General features: G+C 51.0%; 6 protein-coding genes across 6 annotated transcripts; 4 read left to right on the forward strand and 2 right to left on the reverse strand.

Moving 5' to 3' along the window:
• Positions 1 to 1,197: 1,197 nt before the first annotated feature.
• CGCS363_v002526 (uncharacterized protein) lies at positions 1,198 to 2,730 on the forward strand (the record flags this gene model as incomplete). The annotated part of the gene is made up of 2 exons (XM_036634375.1): positions 1,198 to 1,317; positions 1,369 to 2,730. 2 exons carry the CDS (start codon positions 1,198 to 1,200, stop codon positions 2,728 to 2,730), a joined length of 1,482 nt encoding a protein of 493 aa, XP_036500601.1.
• A 321-nt stretch (positions 2,731 to 3,051) lies between these two features.
• CGCS363_v002527 (uncharacterized protein) lies at positions 3,052 to 4,202 on the forward strand (the record flags this gene model as incomplete). Its single annotated transcript, XM_036634376.1, has 2 exons — positions 3,052 to 3,251; positions 3,359 to 4,202. 2 exons carry the CDS (start codon positions 3,052 to 3,054, stop codon positions 4,200 to 4,202), a joined length of 1,044 nt encoding a protein of 347 aa, XP_036498995.1.
• Positions 4,203 to 5,075: 873 nt separating this feature from the next.
• Positions 5,076 to 6,563, forward strand: CGCS363_v002528 (uncharacterized protein; the record flags this gene model as incomplete). Its single annotated transcript, XM_036634377.1, has 1 exon — positions 5,076 to 6,563. The coding sequence occupies one exon, from the start codon at positions 5,076 to 5,078 to the stop codon at positions 6,561 to 6,563; it is 1,488 nt and encodes a 495-aa protein (XP_036500605.1).
• Positions 6,564 to 11,854: 5,291 nt separating this feature from the next.
• CGCS363_v002529 (Vegetative incompatibility protein HET-E-1) lies at positions 11,855 to 13,487 on the forward strand (the record flags this gene model as incomplete). The annotated part of the gene is made up of 4 exons (XM_036634378.1): positions 11,855 to 11,933; positions 12,020 to 12,988; positions 13,049 to 13,160; positions 13,217 to 13,487. 4 exons carry the CDS (start codon positions 11,855 to 11,857, stop codon positions 13,485 to 13,487), a joined length of 1,431 nt encoding a protein of 476 aa, XP_036500604.1.
• A 2,969-nt stretch (positions 13,488 to 16,456) lies between these two features.
• On the reverse strand, positions 16,457 to 17,317 carry CGCS363_v002530 (uncharacterized protein; the record flags this gene model as incomplete). The annotated part of the gene is made up of 1 exon (XM_036634379.1): positions 16,457 to 17,317. One exon carries the CDS (start codon positions 17,315 to 17,317, stop codon positions 16,457 to 16,459), a length of 861 nt encoding a protein of 286 aa, XP_036500404.1.
• A 531-nt stretch (positions 17,318 to 17,848) lies between these two features.
• yetA-0 (Uncharacterized protein) lies at positions 17,849 to 20,605 on the reverse strand (the record flags this gene model as incomplete). The annotated part of the gene is made up of 1 exon (XM_036634380.1): positions 17,849 to 20,605. One exon carries the CDS (start codon positions 20,603 to 20,605, stop codon positions 17,849 to 17,851), a length of 2,757 nt encoding a protein of 918 aa, XP_036499206.1.
• Positions 20,606 to 21,097: the final 492 nt, after the last annotated feature.

Below are 21,097 nucleotides of genomic sequence, written 5' to 3' on the forward strand. Positions count from 1 at the left end.
CAAACAAGGACCCCCGCTGTTTGATTACTAGCACTACCTAGCTCAGTTAGTCTCATGTAAGCGACCGTCGAAGTCTTTCTATTCTTTCCAGCGCTCGTTGCCAAGTAAAATCACCTGGACTTTCACACATCGATCCCCAAGGCAAGACTCGGGATGAACGTTTGACAGGCTATTTGGTATATCATCCAATAATTAGCGCGTTTACTGCCGATAGCTGTCTCGTTGTGGTACATGGGCCGATCAAACATTGCCCCAGTCAGACGGCTCTCATTTGGAAATAGTCTGGCTGATTGCTCTGAACATGTCAATGCACTGGTGTAAATTCTCTCTTCATATGATGTCAATGAACGACACCCTCCAATAAAGGCCGTCACCGAGTGTCCCGGGGCCTTGGAGGTTCCCGGGGATTAAGGTGTGGTTAGTGGGGGCGACGGGAGAGAACCTTTGGGCGCGACAAAACCCGCCGGTCGAGTCGGCGCAACTTTCTATCCGATGAAACGAACACGAGAGAGGTACAAAGCGTGACAAGAAAATCAGAGCCTGCCAATTCAAAATTTGGGATGCTTGAAAGGTGGACTTTCATTGATAGAAGTTGGCTGCCATCATCGAGCTCAGCTTTTTGATATCGACACCTAAGCAACCTCAATCATAACGGCTTTCTTCGACGCGACTCATGTCTCAGCACATGTCTGGTGCCTCCCTATGGAACGGGAGCCCAACGTGTGGACAGGGATGATAATTGTGTGGGCGAGGAGTGGAATTGAGCCGATCCGAGTGGCCTCGACCTCGACTCACGCACCTGTGGAGGGACCGTATCCACTGAAGAAGCGCACACATTCATGAGCCTTGCGCTCTTCTGACCCGTTCTGGGGGGGAATTCCATGTCAGTCAAGGAGGCGGACTGGACACGCCGAATTGATGTGCATAAATGAAATTGCGTTTCCGGATGTCGTAGCTTGGCGTTGACGGGTGGGATGAAAACGCGGTGAATTTCGCAAACTTAGTGCTGAACATTCAGTTGAATCGTCCGTACAGAGCTGTCAAGCTTGTTTCGCGACTTTTGAGCCTGGCAAAGTTTGCAGACCGAAACCGAGGTTGGGGGTCGACTCCACGCAGAGAAGACCTGACCAACCGCTGAGCCCACCGGAAATAGCATGCCCCCCAGATCGTGAGGCCTTCTGCTTCCTTCGCTGCAACATGGATCGAGAGGCTCCTCAACGGGTAGCCGTTGTTGGAACCGGCCTCGCTGGTCTCACAGCCGCGTATCTTCTTCAGAATGATGAAGAGCAACGGTATGCTGTCACATTGTTCGAACAGGTAAGAGGCGTCGCGCATGAGATCGTCGCGTCGAGAGCTGAACGCCCCTAGGCCGAGAGTCTCTCATTCGACTCAGCATCGGTTGCGATTCGAGATGAAAAATCCGGCAACATCGAGCGGATTGATTTGCCCATGCGCGCACTTGCGGGAGGCTACTACGCCAACGTGATGCGCATGTACGACCATCTAGGCATCCCATATCATCCGATTCGATTTTTGTTCTCATTTGCCAAAGCGTTGCCAGGTCGAAAGGTTGAGGGGACACCTGCGAAGGCTAAAGAGGGGGCGGGCAGAGCGCCTGGAGAGTACTTCGTCCATGCTTCGAATCTGCATCAAGTTCCCCCGTGGCCTGGGAATCGCGGGGTCATCGCGCATTTTGTCGAGATTTTGTACCTGATCATATGCCAGTTCTGGTTCACGGCTGCGTGTTTTTGGGTGCACCCAAGGACGGAGGGCTCTGACGGAGGAGAATCATTGGAGGAGTATCTTGAGAGAATCTGGCTCCCGCGCCGGTACACGACACATTACCTACTTCCACTAATCAGCAGCGTGTCCACATGTACTCACGCCGAGATGCTGGCGTTCCCAGCAAGCGATGTGGTCAACTATAAGAAGAAGTCACACGGTGAACAACACTACACTGTTTGCGGAGGCGTCCATCAGGTGGAATCAAGGCTGGCGGAGGAGATGAAGGAAGTGAGGTTGGGAGCTCGCGTGACGCAGGTGACGACAATCGCCGACGGGAGAGTAAAGATCCACTGGCAATCGACACGCGACGGGGGAGTGTCAACAATGGAGGAGGATTTTGACCGGGTGGTTCTTGCCGTCTCACCAGACGTGGCCGCGAGGATTTTCACACCGCTGCGGAAGACTCTCGACAAGATTCCGACAATCCGCGTGGAAAGCTCTATCCTGCGCCCAGCCAATTCAAATGCGACCGACATTTTCTCTGTTATCGACGATGAGACGAGTCATCCGAAGGCCTGCGCCCATCACCAAGGAAGCAGCATGCCGTCCCAAGTCATCTGCCTGCGAACCGACTTCGGACGGGAGACGAGGACTGAGGCTTTGCATACCATGCCTGGAGGAACGGTGGTGAGCACTTGCCCGCTGGATCCTGCGGCTGAGGCGAAGAGGGTGCTCCGAACGGCCAGGTTTACGCGAACATTGAGGACAACGCAGAGCCGAGCTGTGGTTCAGCGGATCATTCGTGGCAGCGGGACAGTGGACAAGAAGACGGATAAGGATGCGAATGAGATCGGATGGAAGAATGGAGAAGACAATGTTTGGGTGACTGGAGCCTGGTGTTGGGACGGTATGGTCCTGCTTGAGGGATGTCTCATCTCTGCCATGAGAATAGCGGATGACTTCGGTGTGAATGTGCCTTGGCGGGGTGATGGAGCGAGGAGATGACGGGGTTGGAAAACACAACATAGCTGGATTTAAGTACGATGAAAAAGGTGACGTTAAAATACGCGTCTGTTGGAACCAACAAACATTCCTTCGAACCAGGGACTTTGGCCCCCAGAGCAACGCCGGAGTTCCGAACCCTGTTCGACACTGGAATTGTGGAAAATCAAGTGGGTCTTGGCACCACGTGATCGAATCCTTCAGGCGCTGTGTTCATTTGTATTTGTGAGCGACCGGTGATATTTTCACATATTTACCTCCAGACCTCTGCCACCGCCATCTTCAGCATGTCAACAAATACCGCTGGAATGTTTCTTTAGAGATATGTCTTCCAACCCAGCGCCTTATTCAGACTTTTGGTCAGGTGCACTTTTCGGTTTCATGGCCGGTGTGGGTGCCATCATATTTATCGCATCACTCGTCGCTGTGAAATTCTTTCAGAGGAATGACATCTACGATGTCGACCACTGGAAGCTCAATGTCAAAGTCCCTTTCACCACCACGTGGATGAACATGGGCTATTGGTAGGCCATCTCCGGTTTTTTTAGCCTCATTCTTTATTATTTTATTGCATTTCACAGTTATGTAGAATATTTCTCCCCCCGTCTTCACGCCACTTACAGCACTACAGGACAACGGCAGATGGTCAGCCTATCCACGACTTTGAGTTGGCCTGCCAATCTCTTCTCCATCAAGTTCTGATGGCATCCGGTCTTCTTAATAAAGATAATACCCCTTCCAAGCTGGCCATTCTCGACCTCGGTATCGGCTGCGGCGACCAGTCCCTGGAGCTTGCGCGGCTCATCAACGAAAGCGCCTGGAATGAGTATGAGTACGTGGGGCTTACTCTCAATGAAACTCAGTTCCGACTAGCCGCACAACAGCCATTCGCCAAGTTCCAAAAACCGAATTCCCCTTCCAGATCCATACAAGTGTTTCAAGCCGATGCGGCAAGGCCCGACAAGTGGTCGCTAGACATAAAGGCCGCCATCGGGACTCTTAGGGACAGTAGGCATGGAGATTGTGAGAGATGGGTTCTTGGTCTCGACAGCTTGTATCACTTCTATCCATCGAGGATACCAATCTTGACCTTTGCGGCAAGAGATCTTGATGCCTCTTTCATGGCGTTCGACTTGACCTTGAATAGGAACGCGTCACTCCTGAATCGCTTATGGGTCAAACTCATCAGCATAGCAATGAAATGCCCAATTGGCACGTTCATGACAGAGGCAGAATACAGGACCCAGCTCGTGGAGGCCGGATATGATGAGCGAGAGATTCGGATGCAAGACGTTACACGTCATGTGTTCTCGGGGCTTGTCAATCACATCAATAGACAGGAAGCCATTCTCAAGCCGTATGGAATTTCTCTAGCCAAGTACAAGGTGGCAGGGAAGCTGTTTGGATGGCTTGAAAGGTCGCAAGCCTTGAAGGCTACTATCGTTGTTGCGCTGAGAAAGTCGAAGACAAGTTGAGACATTTCAGAACCACTATGTTTCGACGATGCGCGTTTGATACACAACACGCTGTCCACTGCCTTATCGATGCGTTCAGCCTGGCGCATGGTTGAAGTTGTGAGGACGCTTCTCGCAGGTTGAACTGAAGCACCGCAACAGATGCCAAAGTGGGACTTTCAGAAAATTGGGATCAACGGGTCCTCATGCGGGATGTTCCTCTGGGAACAGCGGTTTCATTGAGAATGGGAAGAAACTTATTGTTTAGTATTCTACTGTTTGACATAAGCGGTTTCCTGTTGGAAGATCTGCAGCGAGACTCGGATGACATTCATGTTCATGAAGATCGGGACCGCCCAACCATCCCATGATGATTAGCATAATCAGAGGGAACTGGTTAAGTATAGTTTTAGTATAGAAAATACGATCAACAGAGAGAAGTCATGTCCCTGGGAGTGAACTAAAAAGAACAAAGACACTACTTCGAAAAGAAATGGCTCATTTTCAACGTACTGATTTATGTCTGGGTTTTCGTGCATGTATGGCAACTACCTATGCGAACAGGCACGAATCATCGTCCCGATGATGCGAAAAAGCTTGTTGATGATGGCTTCAGTTGCACAACGCATGCATAAATTGCACAAATCCGCCAACATCCACGAGATGTGCGATTACTCATGGTCAGATCTTCAGTAGTGAACACATTCCGGAGAATGGGGAGAAACAACTTCTGGTTGGTGCCTAGCGCCAAGGTGCTGACAACGCCACCGTCCCTTAGCGCCTTTTCAGTTGAGGTCCGTTCGCGAACATCAACCTCATCTGACATCTCGCATCGTCACGTCGCATCGGCAGCGTCATCTTCAACACAGTGATTGCGCCATAACATTCATCGACATGCCGCCGACACACATCAAAAGATCCAACGACCTCTCTATCCAGCTTGTCAACCCTGCAACGCCGCTGTACCCAGGGAGCGTCGTCCTAGGCCACATCGTCCGCAAGTCTCACATCGTCGCACCAAACGCCACCATCCGTGTCCGCCTCCTCGGCCGTGCCAAAGCAAAACTCGTGATCGACCGTGGAAACAACTCAAAAAGCTACTACCGCTCCCGCTTCAACTTCTGGCGCGAGGGAGCCATCGCCGACGTCGTCCATCATGGACCGATACACGTCGCCCAAGGCGCAGGAGAAGAGCAATCATGGCCTTTTGCGTTGGCACTTCCGACTCACACCGATGCCGCCGCCGTAAATGCGGGGTTATCTGAGAATGAGAGGGCCGCGTGCTTCTTGCATGCGCCCGGTGATCCACAAGGAAAGCTGGGTGTGCCGGAGCAGCCTCTGCCAGGAAGCTTCTTTTTTGAACACTCCGGGTTCGGCAAGAGTTGGCATGGATTTGTTGAGTACTGGCTCGAAGCCGAGTTGCGAGTTGAGGGGAAGAGCAAGATCATTGAGGCCACGATGCCACTGAGAGTGTGGTCGGTACCATCGCCGTCGCCGCCGATGACAGATTTTGGCTTGACAGGAAGAATGATGAACGGACTCGTCTCGACGCAGCGACTGATTCCCGGGATGGAAGATGCGAAACTGAGTTTCAAGCAGAAGTCGCAAAAGTTCTTTGGGTCTTCGAAGGTGCCAAATTTCCATTTTTCAATGAGAGTCGATTACCCCACGCAAATACAGCTCGGGAACCCGTACACGATACCTTTCAGATTACATATCACACCAAACCGAGAGAAGAGCTCCGAAGTCATCCAAGATGTCCCTCAAAAGGCTTATGTCAAGAGCGCTGTGCTAGAGATGCACAGCACAGTTGTTGTCATCTGCCCGGGAACGTTCGACTCGCATGAAGGCAGCAAGACAAGGAAAGTGTGCATCGGCAGGACCAATAAGTTTGTCAACGAGGTTGATGGGTTTGAAGTCCCTTGCGCTCCCAAGGAGGACGTACTGGATCTTGGGGCAGTCTTGGGTCTGCAGATCGATGCCAAGGGTTCGGTTGTTGGCGCCTCGAAATTCGGCGGCGGGACACTCGAGACCATGTCACCAACGTACACGACATACTGCGTGAGACTATCTCACGTGTTGCACTGGGAGGTGAAGGTCTCCATCGGGGGTGAATCATGGGAGTGCGGATGGCAGAACAGAATCGCTGTGCATCCTCCGGTCGAAGAAGCGCTGAGCGGGGGTGCTGGAGCGGCGTCGGCAGGTTTGGCGACGTTGTCATTAGAACCGCCTCCACCACCAGTTGACGAAGCAGTCCCAGCCTATGAAGGTCCGAGTACGGCGGCGCCAGCATACGAAAAAGTAGCAGGAGGTCAGCCATCGAATGAGGTCAATGGTAATGGGGAGGGATCATCAGCTGTTGGCGGCGACATGAAGTCGTGACGGCGGAGCAGATAGGAGTAAGCGAAATACGGACTTATATTAAGAAGCAGTGAGCACAAGATCTAATGGCAAGGTGGCAGTAAGACTAGCGAAGCGGCAATTGATGTATTTGGGTACAATGATGTAAGAAGATGAAGAGTACCCCTGACATTGAAGTCGGAGGTTCTCAAGACAGCAGACGACTGATGCGAGGCCCCTAATATGAACATGAATAGAACAGTATATCATCTCGAAGTCAACTCATGACTTTGTGCGTCTTAGAGCGCGTCTCCAGTGGCAAGTCGGCTTCGGCGCGATCATCTAAGTACAATCAACCTACTTCCGCCCGCTCAGTTGGGTCTGCAATTAGAGCAAACGGCCCTGTAGCATCCCTCAATCATATACCTCTCGGCGCCTGGGTTTGTGTCGTAGCACCAGTTGGACAGGCGCCGAAACCGCCGCTGAAGTTGCACTCGGCCGAGACTCGGCCAAGAAGAGGGCGAAAGGAATAATCGTAGTCTTCATGATGTCGAGTTGTTGACTGAGCTGTTGACGAAAGCGAATCACAACGACAACCACGGTGATTCTAGAAGACAGGGCAGCACCAATACTCTTAACAACGTCCAAGAAATCATAGCGGAGTCCTGGCGTGACCTGTAGCAAGCGAATCATCTCGTTTCAGCCCCAAATGCCGGTCATCTCCCCGACGTGACATCATATCCAACAATTGGAGGAAGTTGGGATCCTGGAGAAATTCGGGCCCAGAATACTGGTGGTTGATCTACATAAGCTGAGACGAACCCATCATCTTGGCAACTCAGTAGATGCGTCGAGATGTCTGATTATGGCAACTGCCCAGGATGGCCGGTGGAAAGATCACAAATCATGAGTCTTACTGCCCGCTGCGTTCACGAACTTTAGGCCAATATCCTTGTCCACGAATTTGATTTGGTGCGATCGGTAGTATCTACGGAGAATTGGTGAGCAGTTGAAGGTCGTCGCCGGCACTACAGCGCCGAAGAGTCCCCGGTGTGGTCATGCGGGCAGCGGAAGAGCAGGATGGATCTACTGTACACAATCGGCATCAGATCCCAGTGTTTTAAGCGACTTAAACCGTCTAGCACTACTACCAAGATGTGCTCGGAGTTCATATCAATTATTGAGATCAACCCCAAAGATTCCCTAAAACCCATGGTCAGACTGCTATCAGGTAAGTTTTTGGGAATCGAGCATCGCTCACAGATAATGTCTCAGCTCTCTGCCAAAGTTTCTTCGCCTTTTGCGAAAAGCCTCCATTGGCCAACTGCAACTTCCTCTCTTGACTTTGTAAAACGTTGGTCTGGTGATGACTTAGTATTTCGTCAGTATGTGGGGTGCGCAACTGACATCTTCGATTGTCCCCTTCATGATATATCTTATGATCCTCACTTCCTGTTCCTGACCCAGCCGGCAGGCTCGGCCAATAGCCTGAAGCTCAATAGATGGATTCCATTGGGGCTCTAGGAGATAAATCCTGGATGCATTCGCCAAGTTCAATCTTGCTTCTCAGTCAACGTCTACATCTGGGTATGAATTGTGTGGAAAACTTACCCGACACCGCCTGTACCTAAAGTCATCAGAAGCACATTTGCTCCCAAGGGGGAATGAAAGTGTTTGAGTAGTTTCGCTCGCGCTGACATTGGTAAAGACCCATGAATACAGTAAGACTGAATTCCATTGGACGCAAGTAAGTCACTTGCGAGGTCAAGTGACTTTTTCCACGATGAGAATACAATACTGCGTGCTTTTTAACGACCGTCTGCTAATCCACAAACTGTTGGGTAGGGTTGTTTCTGTTACCTCTTTTTACTGTGACCATGGCTGTGATAGTCATGTTGCAGGTCATGCAAAAACGCTTGGAGCTTTGTTGAATAAACCGTGTGTACATCTGAGCCCGAAAGGTACTCTCCTTCTTGGGTCAAAATGCTATCCTGGTGGTTCGGCCTGTCTTCTTGCTTTTCAGATGAGCAATTTGGGCATTGGGATTTCCCTGCATGGTACTGCGGCATACAACCGCCACAAACCAAATGCACGCATCCTTTGATCTGAATGCCGCAGTCATTGTCTACGTTATTCTTCTTGACAATGCTGTATATATCCCGGTGGCAAAAGACGCAAACTGCGTCGTCAGTCTGCTGGAGATATGTAAGCAACTCGTACGGATCCATCGTTATCCCTCTGCTACTTGCGGACGGCATGAAAGTAGCTTTGCCGTTATTGCAAAATAACCGCAGTCGGAGAAGTAACTGCAGGGCTGCTGTGTTATGTTGAATTCTTCCACGCATGCTGACTGCTGTCTGGATCATCTGTCGGCTTTCTTCAATGATAGAATGGTATTGTTCACGTTCCACATCGGTGAGTTCAAGAACTCTGCTTTCCTCAACGGGTTCGGGAAGATTGATGACTTCTCTGGTTCTGCGCAAGCAAATGGAGGAGAGAAGGGTCTTCAACGCCTGGAAGCTTTCTCTAGACGACGACTTGCATGGGTTTGAGATAAAGTGCCTGAATGTTGCAGGGTTTTCGAAAGCCGGGACTCTGAGAAACGTCATGAGTGATCCAAGATCTTCCAAGCTGTTTTGAATGGGCGTTCCCGTGAGACACCATCGATGTTCTGCTCTGAGACCACTTAAGGCTTGGAACTGCTGCGTTGTTCGACTTCGAATGTCGTGCGCTACCCATACACGATAAGTCTTGCTTGAACGCCCACATACATGAGACATTGCTTAGGGGCCACATACCTTCATCCAAGATTATACGAAACCACTGAATCGCAGCCAGTGGGGAGGACTGCTGGCTAGTTTCAGCTGCGATGGTAGCATACGTTGAGAAAACAATGTGGGATTCAAGCAGTTCTTGCGGAGAATCTTTTCGCTTGTAACCATGGTATTTGTAAAATGTCAAATTACCGGGGTAGACGTGTCTTGAAGTTGTGTTAGAATCACTTCTGTCAAGTTCATACATAAGCAACACATTCTGAACGAAACGTACGTTCGAACTTCCGCGATCCAGTTGTTAATCAACACTGTGCCAGCCATCAGCACTCTAGTCCATATAAAGAAGTCTCAAATAACGCACAGGGGGATGGAACCACTACGAGCGTAGCGCCAGAGTGGGTTGCGTCCTTGAAGTTTGAGTCCGTCTTGGGCCACATCGCATGCTTCGCCGCTCGATCTAAGGAACCTGCTATGATCGAAAGCATTACTAGGGACTTCCCTAGACCCATCTCGTCGGCGATTATGCCACCTTTTGCTTCCTGTGGTAGTTCAGACTTAGATCCGGTGATGATATGCTGATAACTAGCAGTGAATTCTGTCATTTAACGGGTAATTACGGAACCTAGTGGAGAGGTGACATACTGCGAATCTTCTCCCATATCAATGTAACGCCACATGCGAAGGTTCTGGGGCAGTCCCCCTGTCTCGGTGCGAAGTACAAAGTCAATGGCGCTTTTTTGGTGTCTAAAATCGTATGAATAATGGTTGAAACTTCCACGGGGCTGCGCGCATTTGCATCAACTCACGGAAGAAGTTGACTTTTGATTCGTTCATTCGCCATTTGTTCGCGAAGAACCCCCTTGTGAGACAGGGAGTCGAGAATCCGGGATAGCTCTGCAGACATATTGACATTCGTTGAAGTCGTTTCTTCCGTGCTTTCTTTCGTGTCTGAGCCACCTAATGAGACATGTCCGTTATACAACATGTCTTCCTCGGAAGAACGACTGATTTCTAGGTAGTGCGGATTGTAGTACTTTGTTTCTTGAAGGTCAACGTTCGGCAGTTGAAGGGTAACGTTATACTTTGAAAGTGTTTCTCCGATGTTTTGGGCATCCACTTTCGGGCCGTAGATTATTAGCTCGATCTCCAATACTGGCGTTTCATACCCCCTTTTCCATTCTTGTAGGGCTGTCGTCCATTGTTGAAATGTGACAGTCGCTTGGCATCGTTGCATGTGAGCCCCTTTGAGCTTTGATATAAGCTCGCAAATCTTCTTAGACAGTATTCCAAGGAGTGTATCCTCGGAATACACGCCGAAATAGGAGCCGATAGCACGGACATCGAGGACAGCAGTTGAGTCTGGACGTAGTTGCCACGACTCTTCAGGGTTTCCTTGAAGCGAACTTTTAACCCCGATGATCTGTAGAATTTTAGTATATAACGGAATCCTCTGTCTGGTACGGAGGCGACGCACACTGCCAAAGCAGACATGTTGAACGGGGTCGTTCGCTGGGTTCATAAGCGCAGAAGTCCGCTGGTCTTCCACAGCACTGTTTTGCCATACTTTAGACTTTTGCCGAACGGCGCCTGAAGCAGTGTTTTCGGGCCAACAAGGGGCATATGAATAAGAATCGTTCTTAAATGTTGACCAAGTTCGTTTTGAAGCCATTTTGGTCCAGTTCAAGTGCAGAGGTGGCTTTCTTGGCCAGCCGAACGGTACGTGTGGCAGAGGGGTTGGGCACATCATATCGGACCTTTGAAGCGGGGTACTGATCAAGGCTAGCGAGGCCGTTTCTTTTTCTCTCCAGGCAACCGAAGGACGCCTTGTTCGCCTTGGGCGCCATCAGGCGACCCAGCACAATTAATCCCCACACAGCATGCCGTCCTATCACACCTGCAGGACTGAAAGTCGACTGCGGGAATATTAGGTTTATAATGCCCCGGACAAATTGTCGCAATTGACCGTTTCTCTTTCTTCCTTGGCCTGCCATGAGAAATGCACGCCTCAGCGACGTACCTCTAGAGGCTCCAGATGGCTAACGATACCACCACGCCGCCATTCAATGGGGCGACCAGCTCAGCACCAATCCCAAACCTATTTGACGAGGAACTTAAGTCATTCAAATCTCGACTTAAACCGCGAGAAACGGAGTATTTCAAGTTTTCAACAGAACATGAGTTCAAGAATGAAATCGATGCTCTTCAGACCAGACTCCACAAAGGAAGACGGCAACAAAACATGACGAAGCTAAAGGGATTCATAGAGGCTATGAATCAATTTGGAAAGGTTATTGATGTATTTTGTCAAACGTCAGAAGTTCTCGCTTTTCTTTGGGTAAGCAAAATGTCGTCCAGGCACTAATAATCATCATTGTGTGATCTCAGAGCGAACTCGACTGGTCGTAGCTAATTGTGTCGAAGGGGCCGTGGAAGCTTCTGCTCCTGATCGGCGATACATTTTCAAATGCATTCAGCGAGCTCTTGGATACGTACCAGCAGCTTGGTAAAACACTTCGTCTTCTTCCCCAAACTTCAGACCTCTTCCCAAATGACAAATGTATGGCTGAAGTTCTCGTCGATGTTTACAGAGATGTTCTGGATTTTCACTACGAGGCATTCAAGTACTTCCAACAACCAAGTAAGCCTATAGTTCTAGAAAACCGTGCATCGCCCAGCTGAGCCATGTCGTTCTGGATGAATTATGTCACAACTGACATTTATCAGTGCTGAAACAGATCTACCACGCGACGTGGAAAACGTACAAAACCAAATTCTCGGATTTGATTCACAACATAGACCAGCACAAGCTATTGATTCTTAGCGAAACAACTCTTGCGCAAGCAAGAAGATCACGAGAATTAGAGACGGAACGAAAAGTCCAGCAACGCAGCGACAGGGAATGTGATATGAGAGAGCGGATCATTGGATGGCTACAGGGAGCAGACTTAGGTGCGAACGTCAAGAACGACCATGCCAAGTTGCTCAAAATTCGATCTAGTGCACCAAGTTCGGGCAGATGGCTCCTATCCAAGCCGGAGTTTAACAGATGGTTTGGGCCGTTTCCAAGTATTCCGACTTTGCTCTGGATCAACGGCATCCCGGGCGCAGGAAAAACTGTCCTGGCCTCCATGGTCGTCGAAGAAGCGCGGGCTTTAAGCCATAAACCAACTGTTCTTTACTTTTATTGTAAGGCTGACAACTCGGAAAAAGATAATTTTGTCGCCATTGGGCGAAGGCTGCTTCTCCAGTTGTTGGAGCAGAATCCAGAGCTTTTGTATTATTTCAACGACAAATACTCAACACGCACCGAAGCCACTCTCAGCACGATCTCGGATCTAGAAGAATTACTTGAGACCGGTATCAAAAACACATCGAGTGTGTATATAATACTCGATGGCATTGACGAATGTCGACCAGAAGAGACAAAGGCCATCACTCGATGGTTTCGGAAACTAGTCGAAGATCAACCACAATCGAATCCGGATCAGATGCGCTGTATGTTCGTTAGTCAAGACGATAGAATCACTAGATCAGCCTTGGGTGACCTGTCGACCTTGAAAATACGGACCAGCGATACTCTGGACGATATTTCTCAGTTTTCAGCGCGCTGGGCGCTCGTAATACAAGAGAGGTTTAGACTACAAGACGAGGAGCGGGATTCAATCGCACAAAGAGTGCCAAATGTCTGTGGAGGTGTGTATGAAGATGGGCTTTTGTAGAAACTGCTGTTCTTCACATGCTGACCCGACAAAGGAATGTTTCTACTTGCGAAGTTGATTTGCGAAAATTTGTATGAGCAAGCCTCCCTTGACGATCTGTACGAGGAACTACAACCGAACACATTTCCACAAGCGATCGATGAAGCGTTGGTTTACCTGCTTTTTCTTGGAATTTGGTCACGTTTTACCTAACTGCATCAAGATACGGGCGCATCATGGTCAGGCTTTCTAGCCACGCACCCAGTAAAGGCAAAACAGATTACTGCCTTCTGCTACTTGGCTGGATTGTTTGTGCCAAGAGACCGTTGAAATGGTGCGAGATCCAGACTGCCAGATCAATCGACCTCGAGGCACAAGCTGTCAACCTAGATCGGTATTCTTTCCGGGATGGCCCGAAGGATATCTGCGGCTCACTTGTGGAGGAAGACGAAACTGGAACCGTCGAATTGGTCCATCTGACAGCCAAGCAGTAAGTCTCCATCCCTACTGGAAATCGTTGTGTCTCCATGAGGGGAAGTAGAGGCACTCTCTGACCCGCTACTTAAATGCCAGGTTTCTTACTCGGAAGGGATACGTGAATCCATCCAAAGAGGAAATCAAGTTCACAATTAAATGTGTGAACTATCTAAACCTGTCGGGATGTCAACTTCCGCTGGTCAATATCGATGGACTTACTTTACAAGGTCATTATAACTTTTTAGAGTACGCAGTCCTTCACTGGCCCCGACATCTCGAATCCGCATTGGAGTTCCTCCAGTATAATAGCACACTCGGAAACGAACTTGCCGAATCCTTGGATTGTCTCCTTGACCTTCACTTCACCAGCCCTACGGTAACTTCACTTTTTCTCAAAAGGCGCAGACGAAGGTGGCAGTTCTTCGAAAAATTCCCGTTCTTTGATCAGTTGTCGCAGGCGTTTCTGTCGACTCGGAAGCATTTGACGACATTTGAGGAGATGCATTCCGAAGAAACTGCTCTCGACCTATTTGATATTCTACAACAGGTCCGCCAGCGTATCGAGGTTCTGGCTTCGCACAACCCAACTTCAGAGACTGCTGCACTATTAGAGAAGTTCTTTGGCAAAAATATCTTCAAGTGCTCCAGACCGAGCTGTCACTTCTTCGAAATGGGATTCATGTCAAACCATTTGAGAAATCTCCATATGGAAAAGCACCTGAGACCTTTTGTCTGCATACTCGAGGGCTGCCCGACATCGGCTATCGGTGTGGCGACTGCTAGAGATCTCGAAATACATATGCGAAATACGCATGGTGTTGAAGACGACACTACTTCCATCTTGGATTTCCCAACTCAAGAGGAGCTCAGAAAGCCAATTCAAGTCTCAGAGGGGTCATCTTGGCCAGTTTCTCCCGTAGAGACGTCAACGTCAGAGTCAGGATCAGAGTCAGAATCAGAAAACACCGACCTGGCAACGATCAATATTGCCGTTCCGCCACCGAAGCAACAAGCCAGCGAACCTAAAGCCAAGAGGCAAAAATCAGAATACAAGTGCCCGATCTGTTCAAAGACGTTCACCAAACGATTCAACATGGAATCGCATGAGCGTTCACATTCTACCTATCGTCCATATGAGTGCGATTACATCGAGAGGGAAAGTGAGTGCAAGAAGACATTTGTTCGACTAAGCGATCTGACACGACATCGCAAGTCACATGGTGAAGGCAAGTATCATTGTAGGAGAGTCATGCCGGATGGTACTGCATGGGGCTGTGGAAGGAGCTTCTCGAGGGCAGATACATTGAAAAGCCACCTGGCTTCGCAACTTGGGGCTCAATGCCGCACATCACAGTTGGCAACTTGAGTTGCCGCAGCTTAAGGTAGTCTAGCTTTCACTCGTGAGACTTCACACCAATTCGACAAGACATTTACCTGAGATCTATGAGTGCTCCAGTCGGTACCGAGAAGAGATCGCAATGAGATCAATTGCATCAGCGTTGAGGGCCGGGAATTGCTATGCGATATCAATGATCCGAGCAAGCCTGGTATTCTGCATTTTGCGACCACGACGTTTTCAGAAACGGGGCGTCTGGTCAAGTTTGGATGATACACTACATGCGAGGCTGATCTGTCAAATCCCCCGCCGCTTCCCGCCCCTTTCCCTAAAAGCTGACAACATGTAAGTAGCTGACAATATCTAAGTAGCTGATAAATGTGCACAATACCTGGTTGGTGACATGGAGAATTCTAACACGCGTTGTCGTTGGTTGGGCTGCTCATAACCTAGGTACGACTCTAGTAGGCTGACTCGAATAACAGGCCAACTGGTTACCTGTCCCTTCTTCGTGCTTTCTAGGACCGCAATAGTCCGCATGGTTCGCGCATATGGGACGCCGTATTCAATACCACTAGCCCAGCGGGGTGGGTTGCCTAGCGTCCATCGGTTACCAATCACCATGGTCTGACTACTATGCAAGGCGTGTTCGGGGATACTGAATCTCCGATGAGTCAAATTGCTCTCGCTTAAGGCAGTGTGGAGCAAGCTTTGACGAATAAGAATAGGGATTTAATGTCAATTCCAGAATAATTTCTTTCGAAGTCCGGGTCCGCTTCCCAGCTTGGCGACTATGTGATGACTGCTGAGCCTTCCCCGCATGCTAAATCTCCCAAAAGCTAAACTTCTTTTGGCGCTTGCTCGCTCTTCAGGCTGTGTGGAGCAAGTTGTAGCGAATAAGAGTAGGGATTTTACGTCGGTTCCAGAATAATTTCTTTCGAAGTCCGGGTCCCTTTCCCAGCTTTTCCCACCCAGGGTGGCTCTGCTGAGCCTTCCCCACAAAGCTTGATTTTGACCAAGGTACAGGTTTAGACACAACCAAAGTAATGTGAAGACATCGCCTCTCTCCTTCTTTCCCGAAGTTGATTTGCGTCTTTCAGGTACCCATATGAGTACCTAGGTATTCGAGGGCCACAAAATCTAATTCGAGACCCTGCCCCCATAGGTTTCCCAACACACATCACCTACATTAAACATTGGATGATGGCAAATGTGCAGGCAAATGCTGAGACGCAAGTTGATATCAGCGGCATAAGCAAACTTGACATCATAATCTCCGTATTGGATGCAGAAAGCTACCATCCAACGGAATGCGCGTACACTATCCCATGTTCCAGCTAAGAAGCTGCTATGACTGTAGTTAGCAAGCTCTGATCTAAAGCAATTACCATGCAAAGGGTTTCAAGCCAGCCAGAGCGCTTCATTCTGCTGTGGCTGAAATCGTCAAGTAGTGAAGCATTACCGATATACTAGCGTTAGCAAAGTACTCGAAAGTTTCCGGAAACACAGTGTCAACCCTCCTGTTAAGTTGATCCTCGATAAAGCACGCGTACAGCTAACTTTGAATGACGCCGGCAAGAACTCTATTCCACTGTGGGACACAGGCATTGCGTAGAAATAAGTAAATCTCTGGTTGCAGCTATTTGAATTTCACTGCTCTGCCTCATCCGCCTCCCCAGCAAACCGGAACGTCAAGCCTCTGACCTCCTCAATAGAATCCGCCATCTCAATCAAGCATCTCGTAACCTCATACTTGTCCGTCTCATAAGTCCGAAGCGTTTCCTCTACCTCCCTGTTCATGACCTGAAAAGCTTTTCCCTTCACAGGCGGCGCCTTGGCGTCTAGCGCATCGACAAGCGCCTTGTACTTTCCACCCCATGTCTTTAAACTACCATTCTTGATTGATGCCTCGCGATAGTCTGGCTCCACGCCCAGTTGCTCCCGAAGGACGTCGGGGTCCGCAAGCGTTCCGTAGAAGAAGTACCATACCGGATACTCGTTCTGAGCAGGCAGGAGCCTCTTGTCGTCGTCGCCGGTGATGCGGTTCTGCGGGAGCGTCGCGTCGTATCCAAGAGTTGGGTAGATTGAGGTCTTCAGAAGGTCCTTGTCGGCCACGTTGTATCTGATGATGGTAGGTTGAAAACGAGCCTTGGCCTGGAGGAAGTGCTGCAAGATGTGGAACTTCGACTCCTCTCCAATTTTGCAGAACTTGGTGGTGTCTCCATCTTCGTCGGTCGCTGTGAATACCTCCTGTGGCATGGTAATACATCCCAAACGATGGACAATCTGGGGTGAATGAATCGGATTCTCGAGCTTGACGAGATACTTCGCTTTACCGAACTTTGGGTGCTGAGGGACGTGGTTGAGTATCTCAGGAGGGACCTCGAGGTCCATGTCGCGTTGGTGATGCGTGACATCGGCGGGGAGAGGTTCGGCATTCTCTGGCTCGTCCAGAACCAGGGAGGTCCTGGCCATCTCCTCCAGCTCGGCAAGAATATCTAAGTCGTCCATGATTTCGCGATGGGTGCCTACGCAAGGCGTTGTTGTGTTATTGTGAAAGTTGATTGCCTTCTGAGGCAGGAAAAAAAGCGCGAAGTTTCCAAATTACCAAAAGCTGCGTCAAGTGCTGGAGAAATCTTGAACAGGACATCTTTTCCAATGATAAAGGAGCGAGAGAGCGAACGGAGATACCTTGGGAGTGGCCAAGGTCTGGATTGAGCTCCTGAGTGAGTCAAGGTTGAGTCAAGAAGCGGGACCAAACCATCAGGGTGAGACCTCAAGTCCACATCAGTCGCAGAACCAGACAATTGTGAAGGACTCTTTCAATTGAGATACCATCAATGTTCCGAATCCGAAGTTCATCACTGGTATACCATGAAGAGTACCACAAGGAAACCTATCTTCACACTACATACCTAGGTAACGGCACTTGACAAAAGGGCTTTGCGAACCATAGTATTGTTGTATGTAACTGAAGTAAAGGTAATTTGTACATGAAATGTGAAGCAATCTTGAAAAGCTTCAATGAAAAGCTTATATGCTCTAACTAAGGTACTCTCCCACAAGAGCAAGGTTGATAATCGAGGCCAATCCATACAACGCCGCATCATTGGTAGAAACCCAAGCAGCCTCATCAATAGGAGTCAGAACTGCGCTACCGTTGAAGTGGACAGTGCTCCAAGGCGACGACTCCTTGAAACCGTCAGTGTTGAAGAACTCATTCCATGCGCGAGCAGCCAACGTCGCGTTGTCGTGGCGATGCGCAGCGTAAGCAGTGAGACGAGAGTGACCCTGCTTGAGGTTGAGGCTGCCGAAAGACTTGCCGTAGCGGGCCGTCTGCTCAGCTGCGCCGGCGCCGTAGTAGTACGAGTAGTCATACCAAGCAGCCTCGAAACCCTCGGGGACTTCCTCACCGGCATGCTCGATGAATTCGGCGACGACCTCGAGAAGACCGAAGACGGCGGACAGGTGGGAGACAGCGACAAGACCCTCGTTGTTGGGGTCCGCAGGGGGTGGACCGAGGGTGCCGTTGGCGATGCTGTACAGACCAGAGCCGGTGACGAAGCCGTTCTTGAGCTTGGCGATACTTGCGGCGGTGTTGACAAGCTTGGTGCGGGCTTCCTCCCAGCGAGGGCCACGACGCTCCCATTCAATGAGCCAACCGGCCGCAAGGGCGGACCAGTCAGTTCCGAGACCAACAGCGACAGACGCATTGGGAGTGGGAACCCAGCCGTCGGTGCGGACCTTACGGTTAGGGTCGAGGACACCATAGGTCTTGTCGGTGTCGAGAAGCTCCTCAATGAGTTCGCCAACACGCTCATCACCTCCAGAGACGTAGTAGAAGACCTTGCGGTACTGGGGAGTCGAGATGCGAGCTTGCTTGGCGCTGTCACCCCAGTGCTGCACACCGTGGCGAGTACCGAGACCCTTGAGGTCGCCTAGGTGGTAGACGTCAACCTCGCCAGTGTGGCGGACCTGAGCCTCAGCAAACCGGTAAACATCCTCGCGTCCGGTGCGCAGGAAGTAGTTCCAGAAGAACAGATCAGGAGAAAGCTCCGAGTTGTCCCAGGCGTAGCCACCGACGTCGTAGCGCCACTGGTGACGGTCGGTGTCGTAGGCGTGGATGAAGTCGCCGTGGTCCCAGAAGCCGTACCACTTGCGCTGCTCGACCTGGCCCTCGTAGAATTTGAACAGGAAGTCGAGGTGGTCTTCAATCTTGGCAGCCTGGGCGTTGGGGTTGGCGACGGGAGGAGCCCAGTAGGTGCCGATGGCCTTGGTCTCGGCGAGGTACTCGGATTCGCCAAAGAGGACGGGAGGGTTGTTGGTGTGGTCGGTCAAGTCGGACAGCAGGGTTCGGTTGGGGGTCTGCTCGAAGCCGTATAAGAAGATCTCGTTAGTACGAGCGATGCCGTAGGGGTTGTTGAAGCCGGGCTCGTAGTCCTCGTAGGTGATCTCGAGAGCATCGAGTTGGTCGGCGTAGTCCTCTTGCCCAAGACCATCGTGGAAGGGACGAAGATCCAGAGGAGGGGCGTTAGGGCTGTAGATCCAGATCGTAATTTCACCCTTCTCGGTAGCGGCGTTGGTGATATCGATACCAGTAGGGTAGCGCTTCCAGAAGTTGCGCAGGCCGACGGCAAGACCACCCTTGGTAGCACCGCCAAGGTACGCAAGACCGCCGGCACGAGTGCCGCCAGGGATGTTGATCCATCCTTGGCCGGCCTTGGTGCGCTTCTTCAAGGTGAAGCCATCGGGGGACAGTTGGGTCAAGCTGTAGTCGCTCCAGGTGGGGATCCAGTGAAGTCTAGTCGTGACTCTCTGGTCCCACGTCGCAGGGTCGGCGAGCTCGGTGCCCTCGAACTGGTCGGTTCGGACCTGAGCGCCGGGGTCTCTGCGCAGTCCAGTAATACCTTGGACGGCCTCGCTGAGCAAACCTCCATCGACACCAGAGATTCTGACGTGGCGGTTGTATTGCTCTTCTCCCTCAAGAGGAACCTCGAATCGGATACCGAGACCGGAAATGAAGTCCTCCTCGGCCTTGCCATCGTAGACTACCGTGTGAACGATGCGCACCGCCTCGGAGTTGGCGTAGGTGTAGAAGCGCAGAATGAAGGGAAGCCAATCATCATGACCGCCGTCGGCCGCCTGGTGCTTGCCGCGGACAGTGACAAGAGCTCGCGCGGTGTTGTCCTTGCTAACGGTGACCTCTTCGATGTTGCTCTCGAAGTTGAAGTAGTTAATCCCGGATTGACCCTTGGCCTCAGCGTAGTCCTCAACACCAGACTGCGAGTGCAGGACCAGCTTGCCGTTCTGGCCGATGACCTTGCCGGAGGCAGTCTTGATCTCGCTGACGACTGCATTGCCTGACTTGGGGAAGGTGATGGCAAGCTTGCCGGTGTCGACGCTCACGACATCGGATGAGTCCGTCACGGTAAGACCGCTGTTGGACTGTCTCTTCGCACGGGAGAATCGAGCCGTCGAGTTTGCGGATGACGCGCTGACGGTGTACTCGTCGAGGATCGTATCGGACTCGGGGATCGCGTGGGCGGACCACTTGATGGAGCCGTCGGGCCAGTAGGCCGTCACCCACGACTGCAACGGGCCGCCGCTGGAGATGGTGAACTCGGTCGAGTTGGGGTAGTGCTTGCCCTTGGCCCAGGGAAGACCGAACGTCGTGCCAGAGTTGTATGAAGGCGTGCGACCGAGCCACTTGACGTTGGCGCTGCTTGCGGTGCTGTTCTGGGCGTCAGCCGAGCCGAGGAGGCCGGTGAGGGCCACGAGGCCGAGGACGAGTCGAGACATCCTTGGGCTTTGAGACTGTAACAGCGAACGAGTGACTGGATGCCGCTGCTTCTGGAATGAAGAGATGCGGCTGTCGCGTTCCTATTCAATGACACGACTCGAGCATCGGGACAATGGGGTGCGAATTATATGTCATCCGTCACCGTAGTCAGGTCTTGGCCCGCAGCACTGCCTCGAGATCGCATCATCCGGCACGGTGATCTCGAAGTCACGCCTGGGACGGACCATTGCGCCCAGGACTTGGCCCGACGCGACTTCCCAATCTGATGATGCCATCTCTCCGCTCCATCTTTCTCGGCAAGTCGCCCGCACAGGTGCTAGATGCTACGCTGCCCTGCCGCTAGATCTGCAGCTTAGATTGCGGTCAAGAGGGTTGCTGAGTCGTTCCTCTTCGAGCCGCCGTTGACCAACCTGAAGCTAGGCACGAGCAACACCAAGCTTCGACGTAATTTTGGGTGAGGGAGGGGGAGCTTTCCCCAAAGGCTTGGCCAG

Source organism: Colletotrichum siamense, assembly GCF_013390195.1.
Source record: "Colletotrichum siamense strain Cg363 chromosome Unknown KSG_Cg363_contig02, whole genome shotgun sequence".
NCBI classification, from domain to species: Eukaryota; Fungi; Ascomycota; class Sordariomycetes; order Glomerellales; family Glomerellaceae; genus Colletotrichum; species Colletotrichum siamense.